The 19470-nt window shown below is 39.6% G+C and overlaps 1 protein-coding gene across 6 annotated transcripts; it reads right to left on the bottom strand.

The window, feature by feature from the left end:
- Positions 1 to 5892: 5892 nt before the first annotated feature.
- On the bottom strand, positions 5893 to 18547 carry tm2d3 (TM2 domain containing 3). Of its 6 annotated transcripts, none has more exons than XR_004567502.1 (7): positions 18419 to 18547; positions 16721 to 16822; positions 11747 to 11907; positions 10141 to 10315; positions 7971 to 8046; positions 6646 to 6906; positions 5893 to 6612 (listed from the first exon to the last, which is right to left on the bottom strand). XR_004567502.1 is itself a non-coding variant. In XM_034200868.1 (6 exons), the coding sequence occupies exons 1-6, from the start codon at positions 18522 to 18524 to the stop codon at positions 6741 to 6743; spliced, it is 786 nt and encodes a 261-aa protein (XP_034056759.1). In that variant the 5' UTR covers positions 18525 to 18547; the 3' UTR covers positions 5893 to 6740. The 6 variants fall into 6 exon arrangements, 2 of the variants coding, with proteins under 2 accessions (XP_034056759.1, XP_034056761.1); XR_004567501.1 differs by having other exon boundaries at positions 5893 to 6579; XR_004567503.1 differs by having other exon boundaries at positions 5893 to 6546.
- Between the last annotated feature and the right edge of the window lie 923 nt (positions 18548 to 19470).

Raw genomic sequence — 19470 nt, 5'->3', positions numbered from 1 at the left:
AAATCGACGAAGGCCACTGTCGTTTTTCCATACGTCTGCAGGCAGTCTGTAAGGGCAATCCAACAACCCACAGACACAGCTCTAGTTTACGCTGGTAACGACCTAAAGCACACCCCTCAAGTCCAGAGATGTAATCCGAAGACATGCAGCGATTTCTTCAGTCGTTAATTCAGAAAAAAAACCTAGTGCGCTCTGCCTGGCTACGTTAGCTAGCTATTTATATTTGCACTTCCAGGATATTAGCACCTCCAGGAAAATGGCGTATTTATATATATATATATATATATATATGGCGCGTGTTGCATTGTGGGTAGCTCGTGACGTCACTGTGTGTGAAAGAATTCCGTCTGATAAATGCTAAAGACCTGGAAGACATTATTCAACATCTGAAATCCTCCTCCTGTAGCCTCGATATTATTCCGACAGGATTTTTCAAAACAGTTTTTCCCTGTATGGCCTCAGATATATTACACATAGTAAACAACTCTCTTCAATCAGGTGTATTTCCACAGGCCCTGGAAACTGCAGTAATTAAACCGCTCCTAAAAAAGCATAACTTGGACACAACCGTAATGAACAGGCCAATATCAAACCTTCCTTTTTTAAGCAATTTGATTGAAAAAGTTGTTTTTCAACAGTACACAGTACGCGCCCCCAGTTTTGCTCCAGAGCGAAGCTGTCTCCAGCTCTGACATCTCAAAACCGAAAAGCAGATTTATTGCTCATGGATTATCAGAAATCATTCAAAGTGACACAGACACATTGGATTAACCTATGGATTAACTTCAGCATCGTTTTTATCGTTGTAATGCCATTGAAGACCACTTTTGACCAGACTACCAAACAGGTGAGCCATTTTGCCGTTTTTAGCTAACTAGCTCCATATATTTTGATGTACGTTTTTGTAACTTTCAGTGTTGAGGTGGGCACCGTTAGATTCTGTGTCTCCTTGCGATCATAAACGATGTGTTGGATGTGCACCGGATAAGTAATAAGGGAGCTAGGAGTGATTATCGGTGCAGTAATAGGTTAGCATTTTTCGCTCAGGGGTCATTTAGATGCTTCTTATGAGACTTGTGTTTTGTTTTGGTTTAAATGGTTTGTATCGTCAGTTAGCTGAGATTATTCCCGTTAATCTGGTATAACACATTAATAGATTCTTAAATATTAAGATCCCCTGAGAGACAGTGTCGTGAGAAAAAAAAACAAGGGTACCCGCCGGCGGAGACCTTCGGGCTTACCTCTGGCTGAAATTATTAAAAAGAGCGATCTAAGCTATCACATCTATGCAGACGACACCCAGATTTATTTTAAAATCACACCGGGAGACTATTCTCCGATTAGAACACTGAGCAAGTGCATTGAGCACATCACTGACTGGATGACTCAGAACTTTCTCCAACTGAACAAACAAAAAACTGAGATCATTGTTTTTGGAGCAAAGAAGGACCGATTAAAAGTAATCGCAGAGCTTCAGTCGGCAGACTACAAAACCACTAATAAAGCCAGAAATCTGGCTGTAGTGATGGACTCAGACCTGAATTTCAACAGCCACATTACAACTGTCATTAGGTCTGCTTATTATCACCTGAAGAATATATCGAGGATTAAAAAACTAATGTCACAACAGGACTTAGAAAAGCTTGTCCATGCTTTTATTTTCAGTAGACTCGACTACTGCAATAGTGTCTTCACAGGGCTGACAAACAAATCCATCAGAAAGCTGCAGCTGATCCAGAACGCTGCTGCACGTGTCCTCACTAACACTACAAGAGTGGATCACATCAGTCCGGTTCTGAAATCTCTACATTGGCTTCCAGTCAGCCAAATAATTGATTTTAAAGTACTATTGCTAGTTTTTAAATCATTACATGGTTTAGGACCAAAGTATATTGTTGAACTCCTACATAATTACGAGCCATCAAGGTGCCTCAGGTCTTCTGGGATGGGTCTGCTATCGGCTCCGAGAGTAACAACAAAACATGGAGAGGCAGCATTTAGCTGTTATGCCCGACACTCTGGAACAAACCACCCAAATCACGCACGTCCGCAGAAACGCTCACTATTTTTAAATCGAGACTAAAAACATATCTCTTTGCCGCTGCTTTTAATTGAGATGATCATATTCAAACTACAGTATGCCTTTTAAACATGTATTGTTTACCTGTGGTGTTTATTTTTTATTATTTTGTTATCTTTGCTTTGTAATGTCTGTTGTAAAATTGTATAATGTGTTTTTAATGTATGTATTCCTAAAAAGTATTTTAATTTGTTTTGAAAAGCACTTTGAATTGTCCCGTACAGAAAAGTGCTATAAATAAACTTGCCTTGCCTTGCTAATAATAGACAATTCCAATCAGAGCCTGGTATTCAAGGAGGAAGCTAAGGATCATGGCTGCTTGAAACTGAGCATCTGCTATGCACACGTACATTGATATAATACTGACCTCTAATTCAAATGTGTAGCATCAGAAGTAAATGAACAGCGTTTCTGCAGGCTGAGCAACATTTATGATGCATATTGTAAATGGACAAGAAAGTCATCCACATTTAAACAGGCCCTATTCTGCTGTTTGGGGTTTTCACTTCCCTGTAGTGTCTTATATAGGTTTTAGTGCATGTAAATGGTCTGCAAAGGCTACAATGCCTGTGTTCCCTCCATTGAACTCCTTTGTTTACTTCAGGAACGTTCAGTAGTGACATCACTACGGAACACTTTCACTTCTATTGGCTAGCGCTCCAACACATTGTACGTGATATGCTAAGGGGAGGGACATCTCTAAGCTATTGACCAATCAAAACAGAGCCAGCCAGCTAACCAATCAGAGCAGACTGGGATCTGGTTTCAGACAGAGGGTGAAAAGAGGTTAGGGCAGTATGAGAAAAATAAAGAGCTTTTTCAACATTAAAGCATGGAGACATGTAGAGACACTACATACTGATATACACCTGAACATCAGCAGGAGAGGACTCTTTAAAGTAGAGACACTACATACTGATATACACCTGAACATCAGCAGGAGAGGACTCTTTAAAGTAGAGACACTACATACTGATATACACCTGAACATCAGCAGGAGAGGACTCTTTAAAGTAGAGACACTACATACTGATATACACCTGAACATCAGCAGGAGAGGACTCTTTAAAGTAGAGACACTACATACTGATATACACCTGAACATCAGCAGGAGAGGACTCTTTAAAGTAGAGACACTACATACTGATATACACCTGAACATCAGCAGGAGAGGACTCTTTAAAGTAGAGACACTACATACTGATATACACCTGAACATCAGCAGGAGAGGACTCTTTAAAGTAGAGACACTACATACTGATATACACCTGAACATCAGTAGGAGAGGACTCTTTAAAGTAGAGACACTACATACTGATATACACCTGAACATCAGCAGGAGAGGACTCTTTAAAGTAGAGACACTACATACTGATATACACCTGAACATCAGCAGGAGAGGACTCTTTAAAGTAGAGACACTACATACTGATATACACCTGAACATCAGTAGGAGAGGACTCTTTAAAGTAGAGACACTACATACTGATATACACCTGAACATCAGCAGGAGAGGACTCTTTAAAGTAGAGACACTACATACTGATATACACCTGAACATCAGCAGGAGAGGACTCTTTAAAGTAGAGACACTACATACTGATATACACCTGAACATCAGCAGGAGAGGACTCTTTAAAGTAGAGACACTACATACTGATATACACCTGAACATCAGCAGGAGAGGACTCTTTAAAGTAGAGACACTACATACTGATATACACCTGAACATCAGCAGGAGAGGACTCTTTAAAGTAGAGACACTACATACTGATATACACCTGAACATCAGCAGGAGAGGACTCTTTAAAGTAGAGACACTACAGACTGATATGAACATGAAAATGAGCATCTTATGTCCTCTTTAATTTCTGCTCTTGTCTGTAGTCAAAGGGGTGCTTAGTCCCTGCTTTGAGACCCTTATTTAAAGGTGGGGTAGGTACTTTTGGAGAAACCAGCTCGAGTGCGCTAGAATTTGAAAGTACACAACCGGAAAAAATCTGCCACACACACACACGAACGCGCACATGACCAATGAGGGCACGAGATAAGTTTGTGCACAGATGGAAAGCTGACAGGCAGGTAGGCCGTCCAGTTACTTTAGCCGGGCCGTCTCAGATGATTGGTCGTGCATTTTACAGCGCCACGGCTTCCACTGATGACATGTTTTTATGTATTTATTGTCAAAGCATTTAATATATTCATTGCTATCGGGATGTTAAGAGCATTCCATGGAATATAACAAGTGTTTCTGAAGTGAATTACCTACCCCACCTTTAAACAAGATTTCTTATCCAGATTATAGATTTTTATGAATGTTTTTGACATGCCGATTCATTTATTTCAAAAGCACATCTCTGATAAACACAAGCAATGTGCAAACACAAGATTTTAAGATGTGCTTTTGCTCGACTCTTTGCAGGAAAGCCCAGTGTTGTTAATCTATGTATTGACAAAATCACATAGGTTAGATAAACAATAATTTCTTAAGTCGAGGACAGACACTTGTAGATAAACCGACATCATATTAACCACGTTTAATATTTCACAATTTTATTTACAGAACTTAAAAAATGTCATTTACAGTGTTTGAAACGGATGAACATGACCTGCCACTGAGGAACAGAACACATATTTACATGGAGTGCGAAGGAGCCCATTAGCGCCACACCGTCTCATTAAAACAGAAGATACAGAGCTGCTTCGAAAATGTGAAGAACGATAATGAGCCAGGAAAGAAATACCAGCCGGATGCACAGGATATCTCCAAAATCTCCAGCACGGGAAACCACATTTATAGCTGCAGTCTGCTAGTGCAACACGCTCGTTTCATTATGTGCAATCAGAGAAAGAGATCATTATCTTTGCATTTCCAAAAAATCATGTAGCAGTAAGTGATGACAGGAAATTAAGTTGTTGTTCCCCTGCGTGTCTTTTTTCCAGTTTTCAACTCTTATTTTATAAAGTTGACAACATTTGAAGCCAGGGTGTCATTTAATATAATCCTTAAAGGGACAGTTCAGATTTGTTTTATGTGTGAGGTACTTATCCACACATATAACCTCAAAAAACTAACCTATTAAAGACTCACTGAAATAAATAATGATCAGGCACCAGACAAAATGAGAAAGTATTTCAGGTCTACTGCAGCGTCGGATCGGTTTGAGTTTATGCGTGACTTCTGTGTATTTTAACTAACCCTTTTAAACACAATCAGTGCTCAAAATTAGCCCCAGTAGATTTGCTGCACTCATCAGCTACTTCAGTTATTGAGTGGGTGGAAAAAACTCTTTCAGCCATTTGGCTAATGAGTAAATAAAAGATTCAGTTCCCTGTCAGTAAAGCGCTGTTTTGTGGTAAGGTGGAGGATTGAAATTTAACACATAGCAATTATTTTAGGTATTCATTTTCGTTCTTCTACTCCTGCATAATGCCATCTACTGAATAAGCACCTCATACAACCCCACAAAAGAAATCTGCACTATCCCTTTAAGACGAATAAATTACAAACGCTTTGTTACAGTTGTGTCCTGACTCAATGTAGGGAAATGTTAAATAACCACTGAATGACTGTCTGTCGTCCATAAAGAAGAAAACAAATTCCCTTCTGTGTATTCATGCTTTCCCTCGGCACAGAAATATTACCTTTTGTTTCTGGTGTCCCCATTAAAAGCTCGGCAGCCATGGTTACCACTTGACCCCCCATTGACACATTTACCTTTGCAACAAGGGGGTAGTAACACACTGCTCTGTGTGTGTGTGTATATATATATATATATATATATATATATATATATATATGTATATATGTGTGTGTGTGTGTGTGTGTGTGTGTGTGTGTGTGTGTGTGTGTGTGTGTGTGTGTGTGTGTGTCCCGCTCCACAGGAAACCTATCTATACATCAGCAGTGAAGTCACACCAACGGACAAACTTCAGATACTGAGCGTCTCCTCGTTCATCAGATCCATCAGCGGAGCGTTCGACAGGAGAGTGATGTGGAGACGGATCTGATGTGTGTGTGTGTGTGTGGGTGGAGTCGTGGCTGGTGTGAAGAGGAAAACACTTCCTGCCGGTTAGCAGATGGGATGAGGACGTGTTGCGCAGCGAACACAGATCTTCAGAGAGTGAAGAGAGACCAGAACTTCAGTCTTCAGAGAGTGAAGAGAGACCAGAACTTCAGTCTTCAGAGAGTGAAGAGAGAGCAGAACTTCAGTCTTCAGAGAGTGAAGAGAGAGCAGAACTTCAGTCTTCAGAGAGTGAAGAGAGATCAGAACTTCAGTCTTCAGAGAGTGAAGAGAGACCAGAACTTCAGTCTTCAGAGAGTGAAGAGAGAGCAGAACTTCAGTCTTCAGAGAGTGAAGAGAGACCAGAACTTCAGTCTTCAGAGAGTGAAGAGAGACCAGAACTTCAGTCTTCAGAGAGTGAAGAGAGACCAGAACTTCAGTCTTCAGAGAGTGAAGAGAGACCAGAACTTCAGTCTTCAGAGAGTGAAGAGAGACCAGAACTTCAGTCTTCAGAGAGTGAAGAGAGACCAGAACTTCAGTCTTCAGAGAGTGAAGAGAGACCAGAACTTCAGTCTTCAGAGAGTGAAGAGGACACAGATCTTCAGTCTTCAGAGAGTGAAGAGGGCACCGAGCGTCCGAACGTTTTCTCCAGAGCTTCAGATGTAAAGAGAGCCGTCGGCGGGTCCAACGTATCCGACTCCGATCAGAAGCACGTCGATCAAAGTCCAGATGCCGAGGCCACCGAAACTGAACAGCTTCCCCAGCCCCTCTCTCCACTGACCCAGATAGAAGCGATCAGCCCCAAATCCACCGAGCGTGATGCTGCAGAGACACGGAGGAAACACACAATCTACGTCAGAGATGCTATGAGGGCACACACACTGATTAACATTTGTTTGTAGGACATTTCCAGCATCTAAGATGGTCCAACTGTGATACGAGTGGCAGGGTTAGGGTTGGTGATGATAATGATTATTCTCTTGAGTAGTTTATCAAATGAGAAAAATGTTGAGTTTTCACGGGAGGAAACACAATCAACGTGAGTTTCATCCCACAGACTGCTTAACACCTGAGCTCTGTAAAGTGCCTCCAACAGCATTCATCTGTTGTCATTTTACAATTGATTTATCACTGTAATAAACAGTATTTATATTTGATCTTACTGCACAATATTTAACCTCCTATTGTCTTCGCTTTCCCCCTTACTTTGGTGTTCGCAGTCAAATTTGACCGGTCCTGTTTTAACTGCTATTACATTAACACAAAAACCATTAATCATCACCACATTTAATTTAACACCCTTTCAAACTGTACATATTGTATCCGACTACTGGTATACATGAAAAACTGCAATAAATATACAAAGAATAGACACTGAACATGTATTGCGTGTGCCAGGTGTGATCCATGTGGGGGGATGGGCACATAAGAGCGGGAAATGTATCCAATTGTTCTGTGTGTGTTTCACATGGGGGGATCGGGCACATAATGGCGGGGAACCATAGACTGGAACACATCTAGAGTGTGTGTGTGCGTGTATGTGTGTGTGTGTGTGTGTGCGTGCGTGTGCGTTATCTGATCCGGATGGTTACTAATTCCTTTTCTTTATGGCGGTCAATTGAGAAAAATGCCTATATGGGTTTTCAAAGTCCAACGTGTAGCTTTACATTTCTTGTTTTGTCAGAAGAAATCCTAAAGAAATAGATTCATATAAAATAAAACTGAGAAAAGCAGAAATTCTCCATATTTGAGAGGCTAAACCATTTGTCATTTTTGCATGATTAATAAATTGCAAAGTTAAACGATTATCAAAACAGTTGATGCAACTTAGATCAACGAATCAATTAGTTCCCTTATTGTGGCAGCTCTCGTAGCAGTTGGTTTACCTGAGTGCTAATGATGTTGACCACTTGTATCCCCCGGTCCAGTTACAATACAAACGTTTCTGAAAACTTCTCCTACCTGCAAGAGAAAAAAAGATTTAGTGGACATGGTGTGCCAAACATAAACTCCATCTAATAAAACAATACTTTAATACTAGAGGAACAAACTAATAATCCTACGTGGAAACATTTCTATTAACATGGAAAGATATGAAGAGAGAGAACATTTTGGTTTGGAGGGGAAAAGGGTCATTTTGGGAATTTGAACTAGGTCGCTTCCTCAAACAGAGCAATTAAAGTATTCTGATTGATTCGGGTTTCTTAAATTAACTAATTCCCTAACCAAACTACACAACCATTTGTCTTCGGGATGTCGGTCCAGCAACATCACAACTTAACATACCATGCTTCATTTCCCTTTTATCAATGAGCTCGGCTTCTTTTATTATTACTGCACATATTTTATTCCATTCTATCATATTGTAAATACTGCCATATTTTATTGAACTATATTTTTTATTATGTTTAATGTTATTATAGTTTTCTTATAATAATTCTCTTTGTTTTTTATTTATTTTGTATTAATACATAACGCTCACTTTCAGTTTTCTATTTTAAACATCCCACCCCAACCCGCTTCGACCTCAGGTAAGAAACACAATTAAAGCACAAAAAACAAACGAATAATAATAATAAATTCTAAATAAATAATAATACATTTTAAATAAATAATAATAAGGGAAAACTGTGAGCAAAAATATTCTTACAATAAGAATAATATGAACCTAAAGGACTCTGAGCTGTTAGGCATAATATCCAGAGTTTCTATGAGAGACAAAAACGGGCTCCATATTTTATTAAAGTTCTTCAAAGAACCTTTAAAGGTCCAGACACACCGAGCCGATTTCAGCCGTCGATAGATGTCTGGCCGTCGATGAGCGTCCTGTCGCCCTCGATGGTCGCCCTACTCAGATTGGTGTGTCCAGTGTCACTACCCGATCTGCAGCCCTGCCTGATCTGCACTACGGCCAAAGAAATCACTCTGATTGGCTGTTCAGCTAGCGAATCAGTGCATGAGAAGCGAAACGGAAGTGAGGGACCCAAACAAACGATTAAGAAGGCAAATCTGAGGTTTCATTGAACTCCAGCTCTCGACACAGATCAGGGAAAGCCCCATGAGCTTCTCGCTGTAGAGTGAAAATGGAACACACGCTATTTGTTGTTTGTTTATATCACGCAGTCTGTTCTTCTTAGGCTTGTTTGAGACAAGCGAGACCTGCGCAATTGCGATCAACGTCTTGCTAGTGCGTTGCATGATGGTTAGTCATTTTGTCCGACTTGCTCTGGAGGCTGGGATTTGTAGTCTTTCTAGTTGCGTATTTTTCATAGTCTTATATTTCAACAGTTTTAAGACAAACTGTGAATTTTTTGACATGGAAATTAATTTTTAAGATTGACAAACATCATGTGTGTAATTCGTGGCACAATTCAAACGGGATCGAAAGATACATTTTCTCTCTCCATTGACTTCAATACATTATTTTCCCGAAATAAGGTCCCATGGCCGGCCGTGGCCCAACCTCTCATTCCCCTGATTGGTGGAGAATTGACCAATAGCCGTAGCGCCACTTTACTGTCAGTAAAGTGTTCAAATCTGGATCAGTTTTTATCAGATCCGTTGCAGCCCCTTTTTTTTAGAGATTTGGGTATGGAGAAAAATAGAGAGGGCTCTGTTTTCTGACACTTGGTGAGTTCCCTGGAACAACGGGGACACATATTCATGAATAAAAGACGTACAAAAGTGCATTTTGCATGATAGGTCCCCTTTAAATATGTTTTACTTTTATGTATGCACCACGACGAAGTCAAATTCCTCGAACGTGTCCACCTACCTGGCAATAAACCTGTTTCTGATTCTGAGAAAAGGATTCGACCTCTGAGTGTACATCTCCCTTCCGGAGGAAAGGCACCATGCAGGCATTACACTAGACTCTAATTGCACTATTTCTATTCTATTTTATTTGTTTACTTGCACTATTGTATCTGTGTTATTGTGTTGCTGTCGGAGGAGCCTGAGACCTAAGATTTTCATTGACATAACTACACTGTAGCTATGTACACATGACAATAAAAGCCTTGGATCTTGAAACAGCAGAGTGTTTTATCTCCGTACCCAAACAGTGCACGTGGTCCAGCACGTCGCAGGTGGCGTTGTAGCGTCGGCGCGGGCAGGACACCGTCATGCAGCTGGTGGAGTTGAAGCAGCGGTACTGGGACGGGTCCAACTGCCAGCAGAACCGACAGCTGATGGAGAGAGAGAAGTTCGCCTGCTGCTGCCCCGACTCCCCCTGAGAGGAACATACAGAAACACATCAGGTACCAAAACACAGATATTCACAAGTTTGATTATTTTCATTGAACTAAGGATTTAAAAAGGTCCCCTATGATACCGTTTTTCATCAATATATTATAGGTCTCAGATATATACAGAACATGTCTCTGATTGGCTGAAATACCAAACAGATCATTGCAGCATTACCCATAATCCCCTCTGTTTCAGCCTTGTTTCAAAAGTGCTGATTCTCTGTCTGTTACTTTAGATGAAAATAAGGAGCCCCTCCCCACGCCCCTCTGAGAGAGGTTTGGTTACAAAGAACTCAATGGTGCTCTAGGAGGAGATTCAGGTGATAGGGTGGGGGGGGGGGGGTTACCTTGGTTGCTGATTGGCTAATGGTTACACAAGACAAAACATCGTTATGACATCATAAAGTGGCCAAAATCTGATCAGCTCATTTTCAGACAGGTTTTTATAGAAATGGATCAAAAAGAGAGAGAATCTTTTTTCCTGAAACTTTCAGAGTCTCTTTCCACAAAGGGGACACATGTTGATGTAGAAGAGACATGAAGAAGAGGGGACACATGTTGATGTAGAAGAGACATGAAGAAGAGGGGACACATGTTGATGTAGAAGAGACATGAAGAAGAGGGGGACACATGTTGATGTAGAAGAGACATGAAGAAGAGGGGACACATGTTGATGTAGAAGAGACATGAAGAAGAGGGGACACATGTTGATGTAGAAGAGACATGAAGAAGAGAGGACACATGTTGATGTAGAAGAGACATGAAGAAGAGGGGACACATGTTGATGTAGAAGAGACATGAAGAAGAGGGGACACATGTTGATGTAGAAGAGACATGGAGAAGTGGATTTCGCATAATAGGTGACCTTTAAGTCATGTTTTATTTATACTAATACACTGTTTATATTCTAGCAAAATGTGCAGTTTTAGTTTAATTTCTTATGTTTGTATAAATATTTAAAATCTATTTAATTGTATATTTTATTGGTATATCAATTTACCTTCTTATGATTATATACCTTCATTTTATTATATCTTTTGAGTTTATATAAATAACTGTCTTTTATCTTTTTATTGCATATTCTTACATTAATAATTTCTAATGTTTATATTAATAATGTGGCTTTTTTTAATGCATCTATTATTTAACTATTTTTTTTAAATAAAGCAACTAAAGTAATTAGATGAATTCTAATTACCCAAATAAACAAATTCTCACTAAACTACAAAACCATTTGTCTTCGGGCCTTTTGTGAAGCATCATTAAGATAACTTCCACTTTCAAAGCTGCTACGAGCACGTCAAGACTCAACATGCTTCACTTCCCTTTGAATCAATGAACTTGAGTAATAACAAATAACACTTCTCTCTCCCTCCATACAACAAAGGTCTATTACAAGATGAAGTGCTACTTACTATACAGTGAACTCCTTTCCTGGGTTTGCAAGTGAAGGAAGTAGCTTTTGCGTAGGTGCAGTTGTGTTGGAAGTTGCAGAGCATGCAGTTGGCTGGCAGGCGCTGACACAAACCCCCGCTGGGACACCCGAAGGTGTAGCTCTCCTCATCTGATGGAGAAACTGCACAACAGGAAGCAGAATGTTGAAGGAGTGTTAGCAAGAATAATCAAAGTAATGTAACACAGATTTAAAGGTCACCTATTATGCGAAATCTACTTCTTCATGTCTTTTCTACATCAACATGTGTCCCCTCTTCTTCACGTCTCTTCTACATCAACATGTGTCCCCTCTTGTTCATGTCTCTTCTACATCAACATGTGTCCCCTCTTGTTCATGTCTCTTCTACATCAACATGTGTCCCCTCTTCTTCATGTCTCTTCTACATCAACATGTGTCTCCTCTTCTTCACGTCTCTTCTACATCAACATGTGTCCCCTCTTCTTCATGTCTCTTCTACATCAACATGTGTCCCCTCTTCTTCATGTCTCTTCTACATCAACATGTGTCCCCTCTTCTTCATGTCTCTTCTACATCAACATGTGTCCCCTCTTCTTCATGTCTCTTCTACATCAACATGTGTCCTCTTCTTCATGTCTCTTCTACATCAACATGTGTCCCCTCTTCTTCATGTCTCTTCTACATCAACATGTGTCCCCTCTTCTTCATGTCTCTTCTACATCAACATGTGTGTCCTCTTCTTCATGTCTCTTCTACATCAACATGTGTGTCCTCTTCTTCATGTCTCTTCTACATCAACATGTGTGTCCTCTTCTTCATGTCTCTTCTACATCAACATGTGTCCCCTCTTCTTCATGTCTCTTCTACATCAAGATGTGTCCCCTCTTCTTCATGTCTCTTCTACATCAACATGTGTCCCCTCTTCTTCATGTCTCTTCTACATCAACATGTGTCCCCTCTTCTTCATGTCTCTTCTACATCAACATGTGTCCCCTCTTCTTCATGTCTCTTCTACATCAACATGTGTCCCCTCTTCTTCATGTCTCTTCTACATCAACATGTGTCCCCTCTTCTTCATGTCTCTTCTACATCAACATGTGTGTCCTCTTCTTCATGTCTCTTCTACATCAACATGTGTGTCCTCTTCTTCATGTCTCTTCTACATCAACATGTGTCCCCTCTTCTTCATGTCTCTTCTACATCAAGATGTGTCCCCCTCTTCTTCATGTCTCTTCTACATCAACATGTGTCCCCTCTTCTTCATGTCTCTTCTACATCAACATGTGTCCCCTCTTCTTCATGTCTCTTCTACATCAACATGTGTCCCCTCTTCTTCATGTCTCTTCTACATCAACATGTGTCCCCTCTGTGGAAAGAGACTCTGAAAGTTTCAGGAACAAAGATTCTCTCTCTTTTTGTCCTGATCCATTTCTATAAAAACCTGTCTGAAAATGAGCTGATCAGATTTTGGCCACTTTGTGATGTCATAACGATGTTTTGTCTTGAGTAACCATTAGCCAATGAGTTCTTGTTAACCAAACCTCTCTCAGAGGGGCGTGGGGAGGGGCTCCTTATTTTCATCTAAAGTAACAGACAGAGAATCAGCACTTTGGAAACAGGGCTGAAACAGAAGGGATTATGGGTAATGCTGCAATGATCTGTTTGGTGTTTCAGCCAATCAGAGACAGGCTCTGTATATATCCGAGACCTGTAATATATTGAAAAACAGTATAATAGGGGACCTTTAAAGTTATGACTTCATGTCTGGGATCATGACTGGGTGGGGCAATGCAGTTGTAAACAAAACACTCTAAAGACACATCTAGAAAATAAGGCAGTGAGAGGTAAATTACTAACACTGAGCACGGCCAATCACTGATTACTCCATTAAAGCTGTCTGGAGATCAGCACAAACAAAAAAAAAGTAATTCATGTATTTAAAAGCTGACCAATTATTATTACTGAAAAGCTGTTTTTTTCTTGGTCTGGTTTGTGTGTTATTTCGAAAAGCAAAATACATTTTAGAAGAATAGCTTCTGTATGAAATGAAATACATGTAAAAACATCCAATCAGAGTTTTGTTAGAATCTGGGATGGACATGTTCCCCTATTTTCTGACGATCTACAGAACATTTCATCGATTTATCGAGAAAATGTTCTGCAAATGATACGATATTGATAGTTGCAGCCCCGGCAGTTTAGAATATCAGAATCTTTGGGGGAAATCCCTTTTTATTCTGTAGCTCCCTTCTAACGTAGGAAAATGTCTTGTATGTATGTTTTTAAATCATCCTACTACCTACTACTCTCAATACTGCTGTATTTCTTTGTAGGTATACGCATTTGTGAGAAATAATCAATATATTGTGCCGGAACTTTAAGGGTTTTCCACGGACCGGATGTGGGCGACACCTTGGAGTTACGGTTTCAGATTGTTATTGTTTTTAGCCTCATAGTAGCATGCAGCTCATAGTATATTGTGTATGTGAATATAAGGAGAATGACGCATGGAGTAACTAAACACACCGTCTCCAACTCATCGACGCTGCATTACTACTATTATTAAGTGTTTAATGACCAACAAACAGCAGATTAATTGTATATTAAAATACCATAAGGGATACGCTCAGGGGCGGATCTACCGGGGTGGCAACTGCCACCCTAAACAATAGCCTTGCCACCCCAGCTGCCACCCCAGTTGGCATCTTTGTTTTGAAAGAAAAGTTGTGGCTCATCGGACATTTATGAGAGAAAGTCTCTAATGTCCGAGTGCAAGTGAATGCAGCACAAGATGCACGTCATGTAACCCCTCCCCCGGTCCTGGCGCGAGAGTGGAAATATGATTGGTGGCGAATTCACTTGAACGTGGGGACGGCGCAAAACGAGAAGCCTTTCGGACCCAAGCACTGAAGGAATGAGGTATTTGCGGTCTCCAATGACAGAGAAGAGACTGTCAGTTTGGCTGCACTCAGCATTGAATCAAAACGCACTAAAGCTTTGGATCTTAATAAGTTTGTGAGGCGTTTTGCTGAACAAAATAGTAATCGCCGCATTCAGCTGTAATAGACATGCCAACTTGATGCTCTGCTCACGGACGACTCGATGAGAATAACAAACTGTTAAGATGATGACCTTGTATGTGTGTATATATTTTTTTCTTTGAGGGGGTCTGCCCCCAAAAAACTGTTTTAAGTCCTGAGGAAGTAAAATAAGACGGTGTGTAAAACTACACTGCCCAGCCAACAGAAAGTAACCACTTTGATTGAACTAGGCCAGTAGGTAAGGACCGTCCACTGGATAATAACTGCAGCGATGTTTTAGCTGAATACACGTTTTTTAACCCTAACTGATGCAGTTAGTCACTTCTTTAATGTTTGTTCTTTCTGATGTAAAGGCAAGGTTGTAACTGTATATCAATAATGATATAATTACTTGTTTTTCAAATTTGAAGGAGGGTGAGCAAGCATCTTAATAATAATAATAATAATAATTTCAATTTATATAGCGCCTTTCACGAAACCCAAGGACGCTTTACAATGGGATGAACATTCATTATTAACTCCTCCAAAAAATATAGTTTATTCAATACTAAATGAATATGTGAATCATAACAGTTCTTCACTATATCTGTAAAGCGTCTTTGAGCACCTGTAAAAGCGCTAACAAATTAAATCTATTATTATTACTATTTATTAACAGTGATTGACAGCTGATAGGAATAATATGATTGTTAATAGTATCATATTCATTCAGACAAACATCGATGAGACAGTTAATTAAAGTACTTATTGCAGCAGTCTGTATATATTTGGTTCCCCTGCTGGTCTAAGAGTGAGACAAACTCATTCAGTTATTGTTCAGTCAAAAATTCATTAAATTACGTCTGCCACCTTATATGTAAGGCTTTACTGATATCACAAAACATTACATTTTTTTAAAAAATTATTATTAAACTGACTAATGTATTCAAATAAATACAAAATATAGTAAAATAAACATTACGGTGCAGCATTTCGATGAACTGAAATAATCTGTATTTGAACTGTACTAGCACCTAAGCAGCAAGCTTGACATTAGGACTTGCTTGTCATTGTATTTTCATGTTGTTTAAAGAAAGATGAACTTGTCCACACTGTCTTTGTCCGTCATCCTTGTACGTAACTGCGAAACCAAAATGTTCCCAAACCAGAGACTTCAATGATGCTGGAGGATTTTCAGATCAACTTTATCTGCGTTCGCCATTTCGACAGTTCTTCAAATTACTGACTACATTTGAACGCATCCCTGTCACCAGCTCTCATAGTATGCCTCTCGTCCAATGAAATGACTTGGTCGCTCTATGATATATACCTGAGATTACTTCCAGAAAGTTGTTCATGTTCTCAATTTTTTACGTTTAACGCTATATTCGTTCGGTACACACGTGTACCAAACCGAAGGGCCCGTACCGAATAATTTCAGTACGGGTACCGTTACACCCCTAATTGATTGATATGATTGCGATTTAAATCAGCATATACTTCTGTCAGGGGATGCCACCCCTCAAAATCTCCTGCCACCCTCTTGCCACCCCATGAATATTTGTCTAGATCCGCCCCTGGATACGCTACAGCTACGTCATCAGAGGCTACAGAAGAAGACCCGCCCTGTCTACGTCAGCCAATGGATGAAGACTAATACGATATAAACGTTCTCTTTCATTCATTCTACCGAAGACAGCTAACTGCTTGAAGTTGACTTTGGACAGTGAATTGAATTTAGGAACCACGGCTGTGTTCCCTTGTAAACCTACTATACCATTGCATTAATAAATACTGTTAAACTTTTCGAGAAGCTCCCTGGTCTTCTTTAGACTAACTCTTGGTCTTCAAACAAAAGAACACAATCCAACAGTGGTCGCCTTTAGCTGTATTGTTAAATAAACCTCAGTTACAGGTCATATTCATCATTATTTATGTTATCTCTAAGTGTTTACCAGAGGCTGCAGCAGGCACCACTGGGCTGGTGATGACAGGTGCATGCTGGGACTCTCTGGGGTACGGAGGCTCCTTACCCACATGAGGAGAGCTCAGATACCCTGAGAAGCACACAGACAGACAATAAAGGACATAAACAACAACAATTATACTTATCCTTCAGATTAAACCAAGGTTATGAACTCACTGCTCCATAGCTAAGTTTCTCATGTTCTACAATCCAGAACAATACCCACAACAGCTACTTTGCACAATTATGATGTGTACATGCACTCCGATCGATGTCACTATGTTTATGTGAGTTTTCAGTATTTTCTTTATATTGTGAATTATTTAGATACTCTAGTGATGTATGTCTTTTCTACTGTGAATATGTAAACCTTTGCTGTTAAGGACATTTCTTTGTTTATTACATTTCTATCTTATTCTATATTTTACATATCTTTAGCTCACGTGCGATGCTTGACAATACTGCTGCTGTGACAACAAGTATTTATCTATCCATATTGTGGGCTGACTGTGTGAATGACCACTAACTTTTGCTGCATTGGCGTGTTACAAAACAAGCAGGCTATGTTTAAATATAAATAAGAAGTATAATATACGCTGAAGCAATTTATACTGCATGACTATATTGTAATAAAACATTAAAGCTAAGATAGTTACAGTTCCTTCACCGGTGCGTTAACTGACTAGGGACACTTCTTGAAATTAACAGGGGGACAGTCAACTGTTAGCTCTCATATATATTATGATTTAAACACCATGTTAATTACGATAATGTCTATTTTATCAGATACACGTCTGTTGAATCAGCGCTACTCACTCTATCCAATGTTTTCATCGCTAACCCCCCACCTGAAAGTGATCCGCTGGTTGAAGCCGATTTTACGAATGTCCGTTGTGGTTAATCGGTGGTACTACAGCTTCCCTGACGTCGTTGTGACTTACATTGGGAAAGAGACGTGTAAATCAGCGTGTATTTCTTTTTTAGCTGAATAAACTACCCAGCACGAACAGTTTTATGGCCATTATTAGGGTCTAAAATGTGTAAAAGGCGCTAAAAGCCAAATCCAGAGTTATTTCCTCTCCATTAATTTCACTGAGCCAAGAGCAGGGGAAAAGGAGGCGGGGTTTAGTAAACACTCTACTGCGCATGCTCAATGGGCCCACAAACGGGTACTTTCTGAATCTACATTCGCTGTTTTAGGCTTCATGCGCTACAGAGTAACTTTTTATTATATTATTATTATATATCTTAATTGAACAAGGCCCATGCATACAAATGAATTAGTCTCAAAAAGAGAAGAGATGCTATATGCCAGATTATAACTAAAAACTGATTTCCATCTGCAGTCCATGGGCAGGTACAGACATAATAATCAACAAACATGAAATACAATTCATAACACCCACCTACAAAAACAACAGATGTATAAAATATAAATACTAGGACATTTGTCAATATAAATATACAATTATTTTAACATCTCAAATTAAACCAGGAATGAACTCTCATGATTCTATCTCAATGCTTTTATCTGGTTAAATAAAGGTTAAATAAAAAAATAGGAATGAACGGGATCTCGCCGGCTAACCAGCTAATGCTAACTCATTGGGAGGAAGCTAACGTTAGTAGGATAACGACAAATGTAATCTATTCAGAGCTGGGTTGATTAAGTAACTGTTCCACATACCGGTAACACTCTGTAAGACCAGGTCTGTAAACAAAACGAAGATGATCCCGTAGGTTTTAAAGCAGCGTCCTCGGTCCGGTCTCCAGATCTGACAGAGAGGAGCCATTGTTGTAGCTAACCAGAGATGCGTTCAGGGCATGTGGGAAAAACGAGCGTGTACGATCCTACAGGCAAGGGATGAAGGTGCAGCAGATTGGGACAGGCATTTCATAAATATTTAACCTGAAATGTTACCTTTTGTTTTTATAACTATTTTCTGAATGTCTTTATTATTATTTTATTATTATTTTTAGTCTGTATATGTACCTATGTACCCCTGACAGTGGGTGTAAAATACATTTACTCAAGTACAGTAAGTACAATTTGAGTTACTTTGCTTAAGTATTTCCATTTGTTGCTACTTCACTACAATTCAGAGGTAAATGGTGTACTTTTACTCCACTACATGTATTTAACACCTTTAGTTACTTTGCAGATCTGGATTAATGATGTGAAATATATTCAAGTGTTAAATCAGACTTCCACCTGGAGTAAATCCACAAGCTACCCTGCAGTATACAAAGTCATTCAAACTAGCTGCTCCTTCACCAGCTTTGAGAACACTTTCATGATCAATCATTATAAAACATATCATATATATTATTCTGAAATGGACCAATCTGCACAACGACTACTTTTACTGTCGCTACTTAATGTATATTTTGATGATAATACTTTTCTACTTTTACTTGAGTGACATTTTGAATACAGGACTTTACTGTAAGAGTATTCCTACACTCTGATACTTCTACTTTTACTACAAGATCTGAGCACTTCTACTTGTACTCGAGTACAAGTTTGGAGTACCTTTACCACCTCTGAGCCCTGGCCTGAAGTCAAAGCTTTGCTCAAATGTTAGCCTATTGCTGAGACGACATTTCCCATGCCATGTTCTCCTTTCTCTGAGCTTAGTATCGTTCACCACATCCATAATCAAAGGTGGCCTCCAAAATGTATGATATCTTAAAAACATAGTATATATCACCAAAAACCCTAGTTTAGTGTGAAAAGAC

The sequence above is a fragment of the Gymnodraco acuticeps genome, unplaced genomic scaffold (assembly GCF_902827175.1).
Source record: "Gymnodraco acuticeps unplaced genomic scaffold, fGymAcu1.1, whole genome shotgun sequence".
NCBI lineage: Eukaryota > Metazoa > Chordata > Actinopteri > Perciformes > Bathydraconidae > Gymnodraco > Gymnodraco acuticeps.
This window is presented reverse-complemented; position numbering and strand designations above follow the sequence as displayed.

Coding starts and splice junctions, on each gene's coding strand:
- tm2d3 (XM_034200868.1), bottom strand. CDS start 18,524: ATGGCTCCTCTCTGTCAGATCTGGAGACCGGACCGAGGACGCTGCTTT. Junction 11,908..16,720: donor GGTGCCTGCTGCAGCCTCTG/GTAAACACTTAG, acceptor CCTGTTGTGCAG/TTTCTCCATCAGATGAGGAG. Junction 6,907..7,970: donor TCAACATCATTAGCACTCAG/GTAAACCAACTG, acceptor GTGTCTCTGCAG/CATCACGCTCGGTGGATTTG.